We start from the raw sequence: 19,105 nt of genomic DNA, 5'->3' as shown, positions 1-19,105 counted from the left end.
ATCCCGGTTTACATCCCTGCAGCACAACCCTCACCATGGATGTAAGTTTAGGACTCTTTAAACTCTTAAAGTTAAGCTGGAGCTTTGGATCTTCACAGCTTCAATATGTTTCTCTAAAACATTCTCCTGCTTTATTTTCTGGCTCTCTGAAACAAATATTCAGTAAAAATGGTGAAACTGAGATGTAATCTCCTCTGCTTTTACAGCTGCTGTCCACTCTCCTGCTCCTCCTGGTTCCTCTGCTGAGCAGCCGTGCAGCTTCTCTCTTTCCTCACGACTGCAGCGACATCTATAAGCAGGACACAGTGCGACCCAGCGGAGTTTACACCATCTATCCCATCGGACCCCTGTCTGGTATCCAGGTGCACTTGCATCCATCATTATTCCCTGAAATCTATTAACATATTTAATTTATTCTTTTTTTTTCTCACCAGAAAAATGAGAAAGTTTATGACTGAGGAAGATGTGTTCCACATGTGGAGAAAGAGAAAAGGGAGCATTTTCTTATTGCATTTGGAGATTTTGTCAAATTTCGCAACTTTAAGATGAGATCCTTTAAAAACAAAAAAGCTTTATGCCTGTTATAAAGTAATTTCTTCTTCTTAACCTTTTCATTTCAGGAACTTTATTATCTGAAATATCATTTTCTTGGAGTGAAATAGGATTTCTCCAAATATCTGTTGGCTGATCACTGTCATGGAAAAGCAAAAGAAAACCTCATAATTAGCTGAAGGAGGAAATAAGACAATAAAGGGAAATAAGACTATTTTACAGAAAGTCTGAGCACATTTTCTGCAGAATATGAATATGGATGAAAGGTGTATTGATTCTATTCTGTAAAAATAACTGCAGCCTTAACGAATAATGAAAATAATCAAAATAAAACATTTACAACAATTGCATATTTCATCTTTATGTAAAAATCCAGATCTTTGTGTTCTTGATTTGTTCTGTTAGCCCTTCTTAAGATTGCTTGTGTTGAATCAGACCTCAAAAACATATCTCGTTTGACACACATTGCTTTGTTTTATGAACTATGGAAAATCTCTAATGATGTTGCTGTAAAATAAATAAAAATAATTCCAGTTGCACGATACTGACTGCAGGTTTAAACTGATTTTTGTCTGATGGAATCACTAGTGGATCGAACAGCGTGAATCGAACATCACTTCCTCCTTTTTTTGCAGGTTTTCTGTGACATGAGCTCTTTGGGAGGACGGTGGACTGTGAGTATTTGAACCCATCACCTTCACCTCATACTCAGACTGATGGCTCTGCACCTGGCTGCTTTGTCACCAACAGTCAATCTCAGTTAAACTCCTGATTCTTGCTGTTTTGGCTGGTTAAACACCTCCAACTCCCCACAGGTGTTCCAGAGGAGGATGGATGGCTCTGTGAATTTCTACAGGCCGTGGGCTTATTACAAGTTGGGCTTTGGGAATGCGGCTGGAGAGCACTGGCTCGGTAAGACATGAAGCTAAAACTATCGTGAAGTTCAGAGAGAACCAACAAGCTCAAAGAAGCTCCTGAAAGACTCTGTGTTTCTGTTTCCAGGTCTGGAGAATCTTTTCCACTTAAGTCAAAAGAAAAGGTTTGAGCTGCTGGTCATCGTGGAGGATTTTGAAGGACATACGGTTTATGCTCGTTACCGCTGGTTCAGTGTTGGTCCGGAGTCTTTGGGGTACCCTCTCTATGTGTCTGGATTCATTGATGGAGGGGCAGGTGAGTACCAGGGGGAGCAATGCTACTTTAGGACAAACAAAACTAATTCCTCTGACTTTATTAAAGCAATGTTTAGCATAATGTTGGAGGAACTCTTATTGTTAAAATGAATAAAGGGACAAATGGTGATTATGTCGAGCTCTGAAACCTGACTGAAAGTTTGGTCCTGGTCACTTAGCTCGGTTTCAACAAGCCTAAGAAAGAAACACAAATACAAAACTGAACTATTTCATAATGTTGCGTTTAACCTCTGACCTCTGATTTTTTCTTGCTCAGGAGACTCCCTGAGTTATCACAACAGACAGAAGTTCTCCACCTTCGACATAGACCTGGACAATTATTCATTAAACTGTGCCAAATTATTCCTGGGGGGGTTCTGGTATAACAACTGTCAACGCACAAACCCAAACGGGGTTTATCGCTGGGGGGCTGACGATACCATCAATTCTGTGGGAGTGGAGTGGTCCACATGGAAGGGCCATAACTACTCACTGAAGGCCATCAGCTTCATGATGCGTCCTGTTCAGTAAAGCTGCACAGGACAAACGTCCTCTAGAATATCACAGGTTGATGGTTCCTGTGATCAAACTCAATCAGAAGATCGCCTGCTGGAATTGAATCCAGATGTTGATTGTGACTGTTTTTTTCAAATTATTTCTCTTTTCTCTGCTGCGTTCTGAAAATAAACAAGAAACAAACTGATGATTTGTGTCTGGATTTAGAGCAAAAAAACAAAAAACAAACCTGAAATCAGTTTTCAAACATTTTGAAGCTTCGTCAGACGTCGTATTTGTATTTCCACATGAGAATAAAAGTCCCTCAGGAAAACACCTAAACGACCTTTTTATGACACAGTAATTTGGATTGGAAGTGTCTAGTGTGGCATCTCAACATCATCCTCTGGTAAAAGAGGATGTCATTTACTGCATAGGAACTTTCTGTTTTCACACCCAAAAACTTCACACCAAGAGCAATTATAGCTATTAAAGTTACAATTAAAAACAGCAAAAAATATTATTATTGGAACAATGTTACTTTTTTATTTTCCATCTTAAAATTGACCTTTTCGCCTTACTTTAGGTAAATCTGTCAACTATTTCAAGGTTATAAATCTGTGTAGTAACTTTGAGGTTCATATTGAAGTGGTAGGGTTCCATCCCAGCATGCTGTTAGTCAATAGTCAAAACAAAACAAACTAATCTCAACCTGTATCCAATTTGTGTATTGCTATTTTATCAATACATCCAAATACAAAAAACTGTTTTATTTAGAAAAGAGTCATGCAACTGAGCAAAGTTTCCAGAGGTGGAACTGCTCCTTACTTCACCTCCTTTCTTCTTTTTTTAAAATTACATTCTAATCACTAATTGGGCATCTGCACAGCACAGCACAGGGTGGAGAGGGAGTGGCATCCACTCACTTTTGACTGGAGTTGCAATAAATATGTTGGGGGGTCAAACGACTTAACTCATTTCTGTCTGAGCTCTAGTGCTGCCCCCAGAGAAATCTCGCCCTGAGTAGTGAGCCGTGCTGCCCACTTTGTGGATGCTCATTGACCGCAAAGATTTACACTTAAAGTCTCCAGATCCCCTGTAGGCAGCTGATACACAGCTATTATGAACCAGATGAAGGAACTGGCTTTCTGCACAGTAACTCTGACCTGCCTAGGCACAAACTCCCCTCCTGTCGTCAGCTGCAAAGACTCCACTGGTGATTAATCCTAAACACGCCATCACATTGTCACAAAGGACTATTGCATAACGCAAACCTTTCCGTTAGCTGTCCTGTCAGACCGGATTTTGGTTCGTTTTCTCTCTCTACCAGTGGTGTAGTGGACTGGACATGTATCTTTACATTTTGTTTTTTAAAGCAAAACCAGCCAATAGCTTAACATCCGCCCTGCTGAACAGGGTGAATGTCTGCATATATGGCAGTATCAGTGCATACATGACAAGGCTTATTCAGTTCACGGAGCCTGTGTTGGGATGCAGAAATACAAAGAAGAGGCTTAAAAGTATTCAAGAGGAGCTGAATCAGATTTTTGAATTGCATTGAGTGGGTGAGGAACAGGGTGGGGGAGATGATTCAAGCTTGAATAAGATGTGGGGAGGAGAAAAAGGGAATAACAAATCAATGCTGTAGTCTTCTTAAAATAGATTGATTTTCAGAATCGCTCTGTATGCAGAAAATTTGTTTGTTTTTCTTTATTTCTGCTTCACTGGTCAGCACTTTATGTTGTTCCTTATGGTGGCTTGGCCTGTGGCTGGCATTCTCCTGTGATGTGAGCCAATTTTGGGACATTTCTAGGGCAGTTGAATAAGGCTTGATGTTCTAACGTTTTTGGGCATCACAGGAATATTCATGTACTACATAATCACTAAAAATCTAAATAAAAACCCATACATTTGGGGCCCAGTGAAAGATTTTAACCAAGTCAACTCAAGCTTGCAACTCCAGCAACAGCCCAGAGAAACAGAGACGCAAACTCAAAACATTTCAGTCTCAAAACAGAATTGCCACCACAAAAATAATTCTTCAAAAATAACGTAAAAATATTAAATATAAATAAATTATCCTCCCTGCTGGAATCTTCTGCACCACTCGTTTATAGATTGCAGAAATGAGACAAAAATATCTGCCATTTTTGTTTTTAATTTGAATTTCTTTTCTGTTTGAAAGATGTTACAATAAGTTGTTAATGTTCATCCTTAACCTGTGTTTTTAATTAGTGTTTAGTCTATATTGATTTGGTATGTGTTAAAGAGGGTGACATGCATTGATTCATGCACACATTGTTCAAACTTCAGGTCTTTATCCCCTTTGTTGCCAAACTCTAAACCTGGCATTTAGCATGGTGCTTTGAAAGTATCCCGTCTGGACATACGCCAGTTTTATGGAATCTTTTTATAAAAGCTACACATTGAAAACTATGCAAATGATTCTGTTACAAATTCAGGCTGGTTTAACTCCACCTTCATCAGTGAATTACTCACTTTTTCCTCCATTTTTCCGATTAAAAACATACAAGCGTGGGCGTACTTGTCAAAATGGACAGGATGACTCACCATGTTAAGTTTTTGCAGGTTGACTGCTATGATTTCTGACAAAACTGTCTCTCTTCTCTAAAGAGTCATATTGATAAACGGTTTACTTGTGTCTGCAAACCTTATGGTGTGTCTTCAGCGTTAGAATACTTTTATTGATTCGTATACTGTAGTTTCATTTATTTTTCAAACTGTGAAGGCCCTAAAGTGACTGAATCATTAACTAGTTGTGTTGTGCATCAAGTAAATAGAGAATTTATTTTTTCAGTCTTTGAGTTTATTGTGATAACAGTATAAATAACAAAAATGAATAAAACAAATACTCTTCTATAAGTATTTATAGAAGAGCTGAACAGCTGAACACAAATAAAGTCGTTTCTTTGAGACATGAGTTTATTTGATCTCTTGTGGATTGATGGCAGGTCAATAGATTTCTAGTGGACACAAGAGACAGCAGCAAGGCGTTTTCAATTGTTGGATTTCAGCGTTTACCAACGTTCATGTCCTTAGAAGCAAAAGCCAATCATTAGCTGGTTTAAATCCCCAGAGCAAATAAGGGTACCAACAAACAGCTTGATACGTCCCATAACACGCACACAGAAACAACCAGTGGCTGGTGGCTGGTCTAATTCTGTTGCATGACAAACCATCATGTCCACACAATAATACCAGATCAAGAAGCTTAACATCAGATTTCTGCTAAAGACCCAAATAAATCCCTGACCTGCAATTTAGCGAATGTAGTTCATTTCAATCTACTTTAACGCTGTTATGAAATTTAAAAACCCCATGGAGTCTGAACCCAAACAATACAATTGCTTTCTTCAGGCACATGAGTAAGTAACATGAAAAACACTTAAAATAAATATAAAATGTGTGTTTGTATGTGTGTATTGTTAATTTTCAGTATTCAGCCACGCCCTTAACACCTCCCCACTCTAGCAGACTGACTACTGACCAGCTCTCCGTCTCACGGGTCCGAAAAGACTCCAATTCTCGGGTATTACCGCAGATAAGAATTTAGAGAACTTTTATTTAAGCTGGGAGCGGAGATGATTCGTCCAAGTTCTAACTACCTTCATCCAGACGTTATGCCCCGCTTCAGTTCATAACCCAGACATCAGAGTAGCCCCGCCGATGTCCGAACTCATGAACCACACCTGTTCACGGTAGCTCATCTCCTAATTATTAACGTGCACTTGGTAACCGACTTGGATAATTTTAGCGACTAGGAATAAGTCCCAGGGACATTATTTATCTGAACTAAAGAACGTACGAAGCCACCATAAGTTACTAGGACCATAAACATTGATTGTACAACGATCAGAGAAATTAAATCTAGATGACTCAATTAATTTAACTGTCCACAACTTCAAATTAGACTTTAGTATTTTATTAGCAAGCTTTAGCAAGGGAAAAGGACATACAGCATTTTAATAAAAAATATAAGAAATTAAAACTTTTAAGAATCATCAGAAATTACTCCTACTTCTAACCCTACGCTGTGTCTTAATCTAAATAGAGGCTTTGGGGGGAGGCAGTAATACTCGAACCCAGATGCAGAGACGATCTTGGCAGCAGAAAACTTTAATGTCCATGGATGGAGTCCTGTCTTTGTCTTGGCAGAATCCTTTCAGAATAAATCCAAAGTTGAACTGGTGAGAATCCTCTCTGAACTCAGTTCTTTATCCACAAAAGATCTTTGTCTATTCCCCATGTCCACTGCAGCATCGTTGTAATCTTTTGGGTTGAGTTTGGGGCCGCAGTCGAATCAGAGTCCCGGGTTGTGGGTAAACGGATCTTGTCCCTTTCTGGTGCAGCGAGCAGTCGTCCCGGGGTGTCATCACGCAGCCCTCCGTTGATTCTGCATCTCCATGTGTGCTCGACTCGAACGCCGCGGAACAAAGAACCCCGATCCTCCTGTCTGGTGTCTTTTTATTCTTATCAGCAGCCACACACTTTCTTTCCTCATGGACGTTTTTACTTGACGTCAACTGTTCTTTGGTTAGCCTCAGACTACAGATGAACTTTATTTCTCCTGAGCTGCACTTTCAGTTCCCTGTCTGAATTCTGCACCTGTTTCCTCCGTACTGACTGCTTGGACAGATGATCTCATATCCATCACCATCTTGGAGACATGATGTCTGTTCTAATGACCTAATGTCTTGGTCACCTCTGCTCCCCTTTCGGTTCCTCTTTCTCCCTGTTCCATGACTCTCTTTCTGTCTATGATTTTTTTATGATTAAATAGAAAAAAGTAGAATTAAAGCAAAGTTTGCAGGACACTATAGCAACACACACAACAAGATTAATTTTATTACCATCTGACTCTACTGTTGGGTCTTGATGTCACCTGTGTAATCAGTTTTAAAGATAACTTTATTCATTGTTATTATTAAACTAAAATCTCCAGCATGGGGAAGTGGGCTGAGCTCGACTTTTCTCGACAGTATATATATATATATATATATATATATATATATATATATATATATATATATATATATATATATATATTATGCGAACAGGCATCATAAGTGAAAGACCATGTTTATTCCATCTCATCTCCATATTTTGTCTTCTGAGCAGCTTTTGAATCCTCCGGATGAGATACTGGAAGAGCGACACAAAGAAATGTATGTATAAAAATCCATCTCTGCAGACTTAATCCATAGGAACTGAAGAACTAAGTTCTTTAAAAATATGTTTTCATCCACATTTAAACAATATCAACGGCGATTTCCATCAGTCCTACCTGTCGGTGGTGGCGGTGATCTGTCTGGGACTTTACCCGTCTCCAGCAGCAGCCAAAGGTCTGAGCATTTCTGCGTTTCCCAGCGAGTTACTGCATAACTACAAAACGATGACGCCACTGAGAGAGGAGGTTTCAAATAAGGCAGTCAGAAATTGGAGCAAATATCTTTACAGTCTATCCAACACAAGTATCTAAGAAGTTTAACTTATCACCTATTGATATGAGCAGATTCCACTGTAGGGGGTAGGGGAGTCTCACCTGCAGAGCCTTCTGGATGGCAAAAAACCCTGCGACACCTGTAACAGCATCACAGAAGGCGTCTCAGTCAGACAAGCAAAGAAGGGAATGAAACTTAAATACTGGAAATGCAAAGGTATTTGAAATTTAAATACATTGCTTTTGCTCTGTTGTTCATTGAACGGTTTTTAGAATATTGCATAAAAACAACAAAATGTTAGAAGTAATTTTAGGGGTAAAGTAGCTGATTTCTAACATATAGACAGAGGAGTTCATTGTGGATTTATTTGGGCTATTCATACAGTGGGCAAGCTTTAAATATAAAATCTAAGGAAACTATAGGTGATAAGGAAAGGAAATAAAAGATGAACACATGACAGACAGATACGCTGATACGTTTTAAGCAACAAAGTTACAAGAAAGGAACATATTTTTCCATAATAAATCTTTTTCCACACTTATCAGAAGAAACTGTCATTTGTACTTGCAGATATATGCACATTCAAACGATAGTTTAGAGCGGCATAAACAAACAAAGTGATCATATACTTCTCATTTTAAGCTCTAAAAATAACCCAAAATGTTTCATCTGAAAATTGAAACAGCATCGTATCGCATTCATTTGCTTTACTGGGGGGGAAAAAAAGCAACCAAGAGGTGACTAAATATTTTTCCAGAGTTTGTATCAGATAGTCGAATATTACAGCTCCGTCCTGTGGTTACAAATGGTTTGAACTCAAGTTTACTTTCACACGGGTATTAGATTGGCAAAAAACAGCTGTAATCCATTTAATAATACAGGAAACAAAAAAGTTAAAAACGTGATTTTATTGTACGTAAGACGCTGCTGAATTGCTATTATTTTTTATGTAATTTTAAGGAACATATTATAATTAAAACATTACCTAGTGCAAAGGTTCCAGTCCCCTTCATAAAGGCGTGAGACTGACACGCAGCGTAGCTTTGCAACCCCTAAAAGACAAACAAAACAAGACAGAATATCTGATTTTACTTTATGTTACTCAGTTATATATTAAATAAAACGTTTTTAAAAATCCAAAATAATTTTATATTCATGATAAAGTCAAATGTCCTCCAGAGATCAGCAACTTCAGACAGAAACAAACAACAGTAATTCTCACGGGGTGTTTTGCTGCTATCGCGTCGTCCACCTTTGTCACACCGAGGTTCACCATGTTGACAAGTAGGTTAAAATTACAGGCTTCAGCTTTAAGGATTAAATTCAAACACAATTTATGTCAACACGTAACTCCCCTGTCTACACTGTTATGAAACTTCCGCGTTGAAGAACAAGAGAAGAAAAAGAGCGGCGTGTGTAAAACAACAGCGACACTTAAGGGCCGGAAAGTGCTACAACACATCGTTTCTCCACAGTGAAGCGCAGGACGGACCGAAATAAATGTTCGTTAAATTATGGTAATAGTTCCATTATTATGCTGAAGGATTAAGAAACGAAAAAGAGAATAATTACATTTATTTATTTATGTGCAAATCGTTATTTCTTCATATGCTATATTGTTTCAAAGGATCAAATGTGAAAAACTGTAAAATTTTTCTAATTGCTCTCCAGTGTTTCTGGGCCTTCAACTCAAGAAAAAGTGTTGTTGTGGTTCCTTGAATTTAAGAAGAAGAAGAAGAATATTGAAACAACGCTCATAACTCTTAAATGTCCTTACATTTTTATCCCATTATATCCATATGCATCAATAACTGAGGACTGACCAACATATAATGTGTATTGATGATTTCAAAGATGGCACTTGACAAAATGTAATGTCTGCTAGATGTGTTTATGACGTCTTTTATGTTTTCATGAAGCACTTTAAACTGCCTGGTTGCTGAAAATTGCTATGCAAATAAACTTATTGGATTTTTTTTTTTTTTTTTTTTTTTTTTGTGACCAGCACAAAGTAGCCACCAACACCAGGAAAATGAGTCACATGCTAAAGTCTTGGCCACATCAACATCAAGTCTATTTAATTTATCTATTAGTATATTTTAAGTTATTTGAGTTATCTGTCTGAGTGCATTTCTACCTTTCAGTCTGTAAAATATCAGACATAGCCACTTAACAAAACATAAAATAGCATTTTAGCTCCAAAAGGAACATTTCTAAAAAAAATCTGTTGGCTCATGTCAACATGTAGTAAGTTATTTGCTGAAGTATTATATATTTGCGTTTTCTATTCGTCTAACCATTGATCTGATCTGAAAGATGGATCTATTTTTGCCTGCAGCTGAATCATTGATAGTATTCTAATGAATGTAATCATTTTTTTAAAAATAACTCCCAAACAAAAAGAGTCAATACTCAGTATAGTGTTAGGATAAGGATGCCATGCTTCAACGATGGCACCTTTGACCCCTCTTCTGACCTCTGACAGGGGCCTGAAACAACCTAAGTATTCTCCTGGAAATAGCAGGATAACGTGAGCAGAGGAGGCAGATGGAGAAAATTCAACTCCTGCTGAGACACGAGTAACAACATGGAAGATAAAGTTACCAAAGAGCCGCAGAAAGCAGCTGCACATCTGTTACTGGTTACGCAGAGAAAAGAGGAAAAACGTCAGGGATGAGAGCAGGCTTAACAAAGGAGCCTTGTTTGACTCAACATGGTGACAAACTCAAAGGTTTAAGTTTGATTCACACATGCTGAGTTAAAGCTTATCTATATGTGATAAATGGTACAGGACTGATTGAACGCATTCATTCAAGAGCTGTTGAGAAAATATTACGTTCATGTGAAACAGGGAACTTTTTTGTTGTTTTGTTCACAACAAATTTTAAACAGGAACTCAGAGAAATGAGCTGTGGTGCTTTTACTTTTTCATATCTCGTCACATTACAAGCGCAATGTATGTTTCTGTCATAGATGAGCATGGAATAGCCCTCGATTTCATACCTGAAGGAAGACTGTGTCGTTTTTAGCAATTTGCACGTATCAGAAACACTGAACTGAACTGAAAGTTTTCTCTACCAGCTTTGCTCATCCAAAGAGGGAGATTTTCACTCATTTTACAGTAAAGTACCTGTGAACGTCAATTTTCAAGTCTGTCACAGATTCCTAATTAGGTCTGGATGTCAACTGGGCCAATCGAACTCGTTGCAGCTCTGGCAGCTTCATTACTCATCTCCTTGGACGGTTCATCTTCATCTTAGACTTTTTTGGTTTCTGGCAGTTTTTATTTGCTCTGAATTTACCCACCTTTAATCAGAGTTTAGCACAGAGATAGGGTTGTAATGATGTGCAGTCTTAGGTTTCCTTAACTTGTAGTAATTTGCATGTCGATTATTTTTTTTTTATCTCTTCCATCCACCTCCTTCCCCGTGTCTCTGACATTAAAACAGGATTTCTTATGACTTTATTTTGATCACTTTTTTGTGTTGTTTGGCCCTCATGCATTTGTTCAATGTTCTCTAACAAACCGCTGAGGTCTTCACAGGACAGCTGGATTTATACTTAGGGCAAACTGAAATGCCTCATATTTACTAATTCAGTAACTTCTTACAGATGGTTTTCCTTCATTTTATTCAGGGTTAAAAATAAAATTAAATATTTTACCAGCAAATATGCACCGTTTATGCTAGTGTGTTACTTAAAATCCCAACACACTGAAGTGACAAACTGTGAAAAGGTCTTTTGTGAGGCACTGAATATCGCTACATTTATATGATTTTTAGATTGTTTTTAATTCAACAATATTCAAATCCTCTGAACATCTGGTGACGGTAAACTAAAGCTGAAAATCTTAATATTAATGCTATATTTGCTGAACACTGTACAATCTTTTTACTCTGAAAGAGGATTTTGTAAAGTGTATCCATTATTTTTAATAAAAGCTGAAATAATCTCATTTTTCTGTGGGAAACAATAGAAAAGGCTTCCAGTTTGACAAAGAGTATTGTTTTGAGCTGACAAACGCAGCCATTTTCATATCTAAGAATATTTTAAAACAAGCTCTAGCCTTAGCGTTCGTTTACACCAGTGCCAACAACCTGCTTGAGACAGATTCCTATTAAAACTGAGCCAACAACAGCAACTGAGGTTCATTTAACCTTTATTATCATTTTACAATGAAAAAGCAACTGGCAATTATCTCCAACTCTACTTCCTTTCACATAGTGTAGCTCTTTATTTCTAGGTGATTAATGCTTAAATTTTTTTTTTAGAAAAACAAAATTTTTTGACGCAATCTGTACACTCTGGGGGAAAAAAAAAAATTACATCCCTCCCTTCAATCCATCAATGAAATGAACGCAAACAGCAGGAACCAAGTTTTAGTGCAGTATTGAAAACCTGTTCAGATTCAGACATAAAATAATAAGAAAAAAAAAACAAACTTGCATGTACATGAGCCAAAACACATGCTCAAGTGTTCGTACTCCTCGTCTAAGACACAAGAGGACACATTTAATCGGTGTGCATCGCAGGAAATACAAGGAAGGCAGGTGATTGGAGAATAAAGTCCACCAGTTCACTTTTTCTTTTGTAGGAAACAAAAGGCAGACGTTGAGAGCAACCAGTCTCCAAACTTTTCTGTAGCAGGAAATTCAAGTTTTCCCTCTCCCCAAAACGTCCCCCTTTATGGAAGATTTTAGTGACAGACAGTGTGCAGTGTATTCACCGAAAACTTTAAAAAAAATAAATAAGAAAAAATGGAAGGGCCAACACTGAGGAGGACTCACTTGGGTATCAGGAAAGCACAAAAATCCAGTAGAAGGGAAGAAATTTTCAACTCAAGCCAAACGCAGTCAGCTAGAAAAGGTCCCGTTTCTTATATTTACCTTCAAATATTAACACGTTTCACAATCAAGTTATTAAATAAATATATCTCCATAGATTATCTTCAAAAACAAAAAAAAACAAAAGAAGAGCACCCTCTCCAATTAATGCATACAAACCATAAACCTGTAAAAGAACACGGCTGGAGGCAAACAGAGACGTACTGGAAGGAAGGACTTGAACCAGTCAGGAGCAACAAGCTACAGAAACCAAGAGCGGACTTTGGTCAAGATACTTCCTGCGAGTTGTGAGAACATGATTAGTCTGATTCTGCTGCCAATCGGTGCTTTTATTTAAAGGGGGAAGGGGGGGGGGGTAATTGGAAGGGGCGGTTTGAGTAACGTCGAATTTTCAACAACAGGAAAATAAATAATGCAAAAATCCAGCATTGGGTGGGATGAGTAAGAAAATACAAGCCTAGTCCAACCAATTAAAGCAAAAATAAACAGGAAAAAGTTCTAGTAGAAAACTAAGCCTTTATTTTGGCAGCTATTTTTTTTATAGAACAGTGAAAATATTTTTCAAACCACCAATTTCTGATTAAATAGGACATTTAAAATTGGGTAATATGGCCCCTTTAAGAGCAAAAAAAAACAAAACAAACAAAAAAAAAAACATACATTAAACCTGACCAATGAGCCACCATTTTTAATGTCCTTCAGCACATATTGGCAGTACACACACACATACATACACCCGCTTGCATTCACCCACATATATGCGCTCAATACTGGTAGTGTGATCCAATCGGTGAAATCGGCATAGGTGGGTGGGGGAGTGGGGAAGGACGAGACGAGGTGTTTGGGGCGTGGGGTGTGATGATCATGAACGCAGCAGCCATTTAGTTGCATGAGGGCGGTCGGAGACGGAGCGATACAGTGAGAAGGTCCATGTCCTGTTGTACCAGCAGAGCGACGGGTCCTGTAGCCCCGTCGTCCCGCCCTCCCTCCGCAGTTAGCGCAGGCGTGGCGGGGTGGAGGAACGAAAGTGGATGACAAGAACGGTCTGTTCGACTGTGGTCCAAAGGAGCTTGTCAAGTTTGTCGGTGAGACAACTCTTCCACCCTCCTCCCCTCGCTTAGAAAACTATAGCAGCAGGTTGAGCTCAATGTTCTCCCTCCACGAGAACTATAGAGACACACACAAAAAAAAGAACAGAGAAAAGAACAAAAAAATTCCCTGCAATCGACATGAAAAGCAAGCTATGGAGAGTTGTGAGTTCTGGGAAGTGGCAGATGTCTTTGCTGTGTTCTTCTTCCCCCTCCTCCATGTCGTTGGCGCCTGAACTGTCAGTCAATCAAACATTGTCTTCTGTCATTGAGTCTCTTGTCAGCGAGTTCATGTTTGTCCCCTCCCCACGGCCCTCCCGCAAATCTAACCCTGTTCCCCCGCCCCCACACTGTTGACCCTCCTCCTCCTTCTCTCCCAGTCGAGGGTGAGGGCTGATCACCGTTCGGGCTCCGACTCCAGCGCCAGCACCCGCTTGCGCTCGCGGCACTGCTTCTTGTGGGCAGGCCAGTCCCGCTGCTGGCACTGGGAGCCGCAGTAGCGGGCCACCTGGCAGCGGCCGCAGATGTTAAACTCCCGCAGCTGTGAAGAGACGGGGATGAGACGGTTTTAGTCTGTCCTACGATGTCGAGCTTACAGAATTCACAGTCCCTTGCGAAAGTAAAATCTAAACGAATCCGAGGGGGTGAGGTGAATTTATATTCGGGCGATAACACTTTGTCAATCAGTCTCCCTGTCAATTAAAAGTGCTGACTTTGCATGATTTTGTAAATTATGAATAATTTAATGCAAAGTTGGGATTTTTAATGAACTTTCAATGCAACTTTTGGAGCAACTTTGCATTAAAAGTGTCATTATTTACCAAATGACACTTCATGACAACTGTCACAAACATTCATAAAGACATCTTCAAGTTCATGACAGGTGTTATGTCATGCTTATGACAGTGTCATGTCAGTCTTATGCACACCCCTTCAAATAAAGTGTTACCGGTTTTTCTCAGAAATAGATTCAGTTCTTTTCACCATCGTTCCAAATTTTGCCTTCTGACAATTTGGTGTTGAGGTGTTACAAGATTAATTATTTCTATTAGGTATTAATTATCTGAAAACTTATAGCAAAGTATAACACAACAAGATTCACTACATTCCTCATTTTCATATTTGTTACTTTCGCGTTGAGAGTTTTTGTAAAGTTACCAAGATTTTCTCTGAATATTGCAACTTTATTCTTGTAATTAAAAAATATATTAAAGTTGAAAATTTACGTCATCGAAAAGTTGACGTAAATTAAAAGACCAAATAAATAAAAGCTATAAAACATGCTGGTGAACCAAGATGATAATACTCTGAAATATGGAAACCCAAAAGGCGAACTGCTGAAAAAGTATACCGATAGTTCAAAAGTTTAACCAAAAATTTGATATCGATGCCATTGACTACTCGCCCAGCCCTAATGTGGTGGAAATGTGGTGTATTACAAAAATTAAAAAGTTCCAGGAGTATGAATACTTCATGCCTCCGAGCAAATCAATTCAGACCAATTCCAAAACCGTAACACCGATCACTTACCCTCCTTTCAATGAGTGAACAAGGGGGGTAATGACACTCATAGTATGTACAGGAGCATTCCTCTTCCTCCACTAGCTCCCCGTTAGCATTGTAGTAGCGTGTGCGGCTCAGCTCCAGATACTGCTCCTCCACTGGATCAGCTGGGACCTGCTGGATGGCCAGCCAGTACAGAGATTGCTCTCTGGACAAAAAAAACCCAAAACGTCACAATTAATGGTTCAATACCAATATCGCTCTTAAATGCTGATACTTATCATCTTATTGGTTGTGAAAGGACTCTGCCACAGATGTAAATAGGTGGCGTTACCTCTGCTTGCTGGAGATCTCCTCTGGCTTGGGGCTCCAGCCCACCGGTACCAGTCGCAGGTTGTCTAGCCGGTTGTCCACCGTCACAGAGTTGATGTGGATGACTTGAAAACTGGGGGCAATGCCTCCTCTGTGCTTCTCCCTGGATAAAGACCGAGTCAGACGTGTTTCCACCAGTGCACAGGAGGAGAGTAAGCGATATCGTAGGAATACGTCAAAAACTCAAATCTGTAAAAGATGGTGTTACTCTTGTTTATCCAGAAGAGAATGAAAGTTTTATGATGATCTCCATCATAAATAACGTTTAACTTAATAAAGGTTTAATTTTTTTCCCTCCCAATAGTGACTGTTATAGTCTGCGAGTGTTTAAGGACTCCTGACTGAATTTTTCTGAATGTTTCCGTACGAGGGAAATGGTGATGTGAATGGAAAAAAAAGGTTCAATATTTGTTTAAGCATCTTCTTTAATACGGGGTACCATAGACCAGCTATGAGAAAATACAATCAAAACTTCGCACTCTGAAACTTGAAAACACATATAAAAGATACAGGTTGTGTACAATCATTTTGAAATTAAATATTTCTCTTTGTTGGCTTTTCTCGCTTGAACATGTTGGACGTTTCACCCCGGCGATTATGCAAGAAATTACCTGCAAACAATGCACCTAGGACTCCTCTCACAAATTATCGAAAGAGACTTTTGTGGAACAATACTTCTGAGTTCTGACTTAATCAGTTTGCGTATAATGTCTTGCTATACTTTTGCTTGTTCTGATGGCTATTTCTGTAAACGTCAATACAAAAAAATATGTTTCAATAACAAGAATGATTTAGCTATTGAGAATATCCAAGGAGAAAATGTATTAGGCATAAATTACTCACCAAAGCAGCTCGTGCAGCGGCCTTCCAGCCCAGCGGCCTTTGCCGATGTCAAAAGCGTAAGCAAAGATTTTTGCACCATTGCCGTCAGCATCTACCTCCATGCGAGCCTGGAAAAAAATAAAAAAAAGGAAGTGAGGTAAACAGCCCTCGCTGGTGTTTTGGAGAAACATAGTGCAGGCCAAAAGGAAACCATTCAGACACTTTACCTCAAAGGCGTAGTTTTCAACTAGTGGTATGTCCTGCTCGTCAATCAGAGTGTATTTCGTCTGAAATGAGAAATGCAGAAAAGATTTAAGTTGCTGCAAGGCAAGAAGTGCTCATCACTGCCTCACTGTGCAGCAAGACAACTAATAAAAAAAAAGATTTACTCCACCACAATATTAATACTTTTTTTTATACTCCAGACACAGGAAGGATATCAATTTTCACCTAATGCATCACAATCCCAAAAGCTCTTTTCTTAACAGAAGAAATGAATCATTTCACAATCATTTTTCATTCCCTGAAAAAATCTCCATCCACCTCCAAATGTAGAGAATTTGGAGGTGGACATTTCTGAAGTGAAATGCATGCAGAGGCTGCGATAAACTGTTGAATCTAACTATAACAATGCGATGTAGGTGATATTTGCAACATGAATGAAGAGAGTGCAAATTCTGGGAATGGAACCTAAAATTTTAAACACAAACTGCTCGGATTGTTCAGATGAGTCACGACCAGGCCTTACATAAAGGAGACTCGTTTTAACCAGTTGAGACCCACCTGAGCCACCTGACAAACGCGAGATACAGACACACATTAGGTCAGCGCTGGAAATAATGCAATGCACAGGACGCGGGTGTCGGTGTCTTCGCACCAGACGCGTCCAATTTATGCAACATGACACCCAGTTTCCACTGACAGATCGCAGGGGATGGGTCTTTCAGGTGTAGAAAAATCATGGCCAAATGACAAGTCGCTGACTGTCTGGAGGCGGGGGATGCAGGACAGCTTTGACCGCGACTCGCACACTGGAATCGGGAGTGTCTTGTGACACCGTCAACCACAGTTTAACGTCCCCTTTTTGTTAAAAATATAATTATTTTTTTTGTAATGCAAGAGCAACAGAACTAGTCCATATATCTAAAGTAGGACATTTGTGATTTGGTGTAGCGTGGCGTTGATTTCCTCATTCGGACACTCCAGTGTTGTCCACATATCAAGGCTAAAGTGGTGGTGCTAACAGCACCGCCGCAGAATTCTATCTAATACCGTGGAAATACTTGCACAGAAATGATAGAAAAAGCGACAGCAGTATTGACAGCTACGGACATAGACACAAACTGACTAGATGTGTTCAAACTTGGGACATATTTTCCTGCTAAAAGCGACCCAATGAGAAAGCTATATGCTAGTGTTAGCTTGAATCCGTGATAGCGGCAGAGTTCAGAGCAGCAGTCCGACTCGGCCGGCTTTTCTAATCCGCTCAAACGCGCATAAAACGGTAGAGCTGGCCGTTTACCGCACACACAGCCGCATTGATATCACTACTGCCTTTTGTTTCTACCGACTAGCCAGCATTAATGAGGTTTTTGATACGTCTTCCGAGTTCCCCGCGGGCCCTCCCCCGGCCGCACATGGCAGTACTGGGATCCAGCTCACCTTCCCGGCTACACGGCCGAGCCGTACGATCCCAAGCTTGAAATCCGACATCAGGGGAACGGACAGTGATGACACAGTGGGCCGTGAGATGCAACCTGCGAGGTTTATTCGGGTGTTAAAACCGGACGGGCCAGCCCCTCAGCCCCGCTGCGATACCACCTTTGGGCTAAGTAACGCTTTCCAGCCTTCCGTCTGGCCGCAGCCCAGCCTCGGTGACACACGGCCGCTGGAGAGCAAGAAGCCGAGCGAGATGTCGAGGGAGAGGGGCGGGGTTTAGCAGGAAACCAGACCTACTCATCAGAAAGACCAATCAAATTGACTTTTACTTACACACAGTCCAATCACGTCAGACAATAGAGACGGGTAGCTAGTAAAGACCTCCCATTTAAAATTTTACGTCATGGACTCTCGTGATCACATCCGTTTATTTTCGCGCGAAATGTCAGATGGCTTGATCCCCGAGATACTTATTTTGCCGCTGCTGATGTTAGTTTTCAGCAAGTAAAAGATGTAATGGCTGGAATTGACTATAAATTGCGTTTGTTTGGGGTAGGACAAATGAATAAAAGCGGGATTCATAGAATCTGTAAATTACACAAGAAATAAATTGTGTACGTTCAGTTTAGCTGAACTGTTTCCTGTACTTAATGTAGTTAATACAAGTCCTATCCTACTGTTGTTGGTTTTACGGCTTTGAATACTGCCTGTATCTGTCTTTTTCACACTTTATTATTTGAACTCAATGGAGGTGGTACAAAATACAGAAGATTATTAGGACCACTGAAAAAAACATAAAAGAATTAACTTCAATCTCAGAATTCTGACTTTAATCTCAGAATTCTGAGATTGAAGTTAATTCAATCTCAGAATTGAATTAACTTCAATTAATTGAAGTTATGGAATTTAGTCTTCCATAACAAAGACTAAATGTCTTTATCTTTCTGCTGGCCTTTTCAGAGGCCAGAACTTACATGAATACTCAGGAAAAAATTGGTGTCAGACCTGGTACAAATATATTTAAGGGTCTTGAAAAGGTCAGCACAAAATTAGCTCCAAAGCACTCCTGTAAAATACATATACATATTTAAAAAAAACAAAACAATTCACAATTAATATAAAATTTAGTACACATGTAG

The 19,105-nt window shown here is 39.4% G+C and overlaps 3 protein-coding genes across 3 annotated transcripts; 1 reads left to right on the top strand and 2 right to left on the bottom strand.

Annotated features, from left to right (window-relative positions):
* Nucleotides 1–35: 35 nt before the first annotated feature.
* On the top strand, nucleotides 36–2,425 carry LOC106917425 (microfibril-associated glycoprotein 4-like). The gene is made up of 6 exons (XM_088011344.1): nucleotides 36–41; nucleotides 201–362; nucleotides 1,188–1,226; nucleotides 1,368–1,464; nucleotides 1,555–1,722; nucleotides 1,999–2,425. The coding sequence occupies exons 1-6, from the start codon at nucleotides 36–38 to the stop codon at nucleotides 2,250–2,252; spliced, it is 726 nt and encodes a 241-aa protein (XP_087867470.1). The 3' UTR covers nucleotides 2,253–2,425.
* A 3,718-nt stretch (nucleotides 2,426–6,143) lies between these two features.
* Nucleotides 6,144–9,082, bottom strand: tmem141 (transmembrane protein 141). Its single transcript, XM_014986387.2, has 5 exons — nucleotides 8,901–9,082; nucleotides 8,664–8,730; nucleotides 7,734–7,817; nucleotides 7,522–7,638; nucleotides 6,144–7,379 (listed from the first exon to the last, which is right to left on the bottom strand). The coding sequence occupies exons 1-5, from the start codon at nucleotides 8,952–8,954 to the stop codon at nucleotides 7,318–7,320; spliced, it is 384 nt and encodes a 127-aa protein (XP_014841873.2). The 5' UTR covers nucleotides 8,955–9,082; the 3' UTR covers nucleotides 6,144–7,317.
* Nucleotides 9,083–11,820: 2,738 nt separating this feature from the next.
* zmynd19 (zinc finger, MYND-type containing 19) lies at nucleotides 11,821–18,222 on the bottom strand. Its single transcript, XM_088010934.1, has 6 exons — nucleotides 17,970–18,222; nucleotides 16,535–16,594; nucleotides 16,329–16,435; nucleotides 15,448–15,588; nucleotides 15,141–15,321; nucleotides 11,821–14,151 (listed from the first exon to the last, which is right to left on the bottom strand). The coding sequence occupies exons 1-6, from the start codon at nucleotides 18,018–18,020 to the stop codon at nucleotides 14,008–14,010; spliced, it is 684 nt and encodes a 227-aa protein (XP_087867060.1). The 5' UTR covers nucleotides 18,021–18,222; the 3' UTR covers nucleotides 11,821–14,007.
* Nucleotides 18,223–19,105: the final 883 nt, after the last annotated feature.

Source organism: Poecilia mexicana, unplaced genomic scaffold (assembly GCF_051168715.1).
Source record: "Poecilia mexicana isolate PSO_F unplaced genomic scaffold, ASM5116871v1 scaffold_12, whole genome shotgun sequence".
Lineage (NCBI taxonomy): Eukaryota > Metazoa > Chordata > Actinopteri > Cyprinodontiformes > Poeciliidae > Poecilia > Poecilia mexicana.
This window is presented reverse-complemented; position numbering and strand designations above follow the sequence as displayed.

Bases quoted from the DNA above. Each gene is read 5' to 3' on its own strand.
- LOC106917425 (XM_088011344.1), top strand. The intron at 363-1,187 runs GTGCACTTGCAT...CTTTTTTTGCAG, and splicing joins GACCCCTGTCTGGTATCCAG to GTTTTCTGTGACATGAGCTC. The intron at 1,465-1,554 runs GTAAGACATGAA...TTCTGTTTCCAG, and splicing joins GGCTGGAGAGCACTGGCTCG to GTCTGGAGAATCTTTTCCAC.
- tmem141 (XM_014986387.2), bottom strand. From the start codon at position 8,954: ATGGTGAACCTCGGTGTGACAAAGGTGGACGACGCGATAGCAGCAAAA. The intron at 8,731-8,900 runs GTGAGAATTACT...TTTGTCTTTTAG, and splicing joins CGATAGCAGCAAAACACCCC to GGGTTGCAAAGCTACGCTGC. The intron at 7,818-8,663 runs GTAATGTTTTAA...ATGCTGTTACAG, and splicing joins GACTGGAACCTTTGCACTAG to GTGTCGCAGGGTTTTTTGCC.
- zmynd19 (XM_088010934.1), bottom strand. From the start codon at position 18,020: ATGTCGGATTTCAAGCTTGGGATCGTACGGCTCGGCCGTGTAGCCGGG. The intron at 16,595-17,969 runs GTGAGCTGGATC...TTCTCATTTCAG, and splicing joins TCGGCCGTGTAGCCGGGAAG to ACGAAATACACTCTGATTGA. The intron at 16,436-16,534 runs GTAAAGTGTCTG...ATTTTTTTCCAG, and splicing joins TTGAAAACTACGCCTTTGAG to GCTCGCATGGAGGTAGATGC.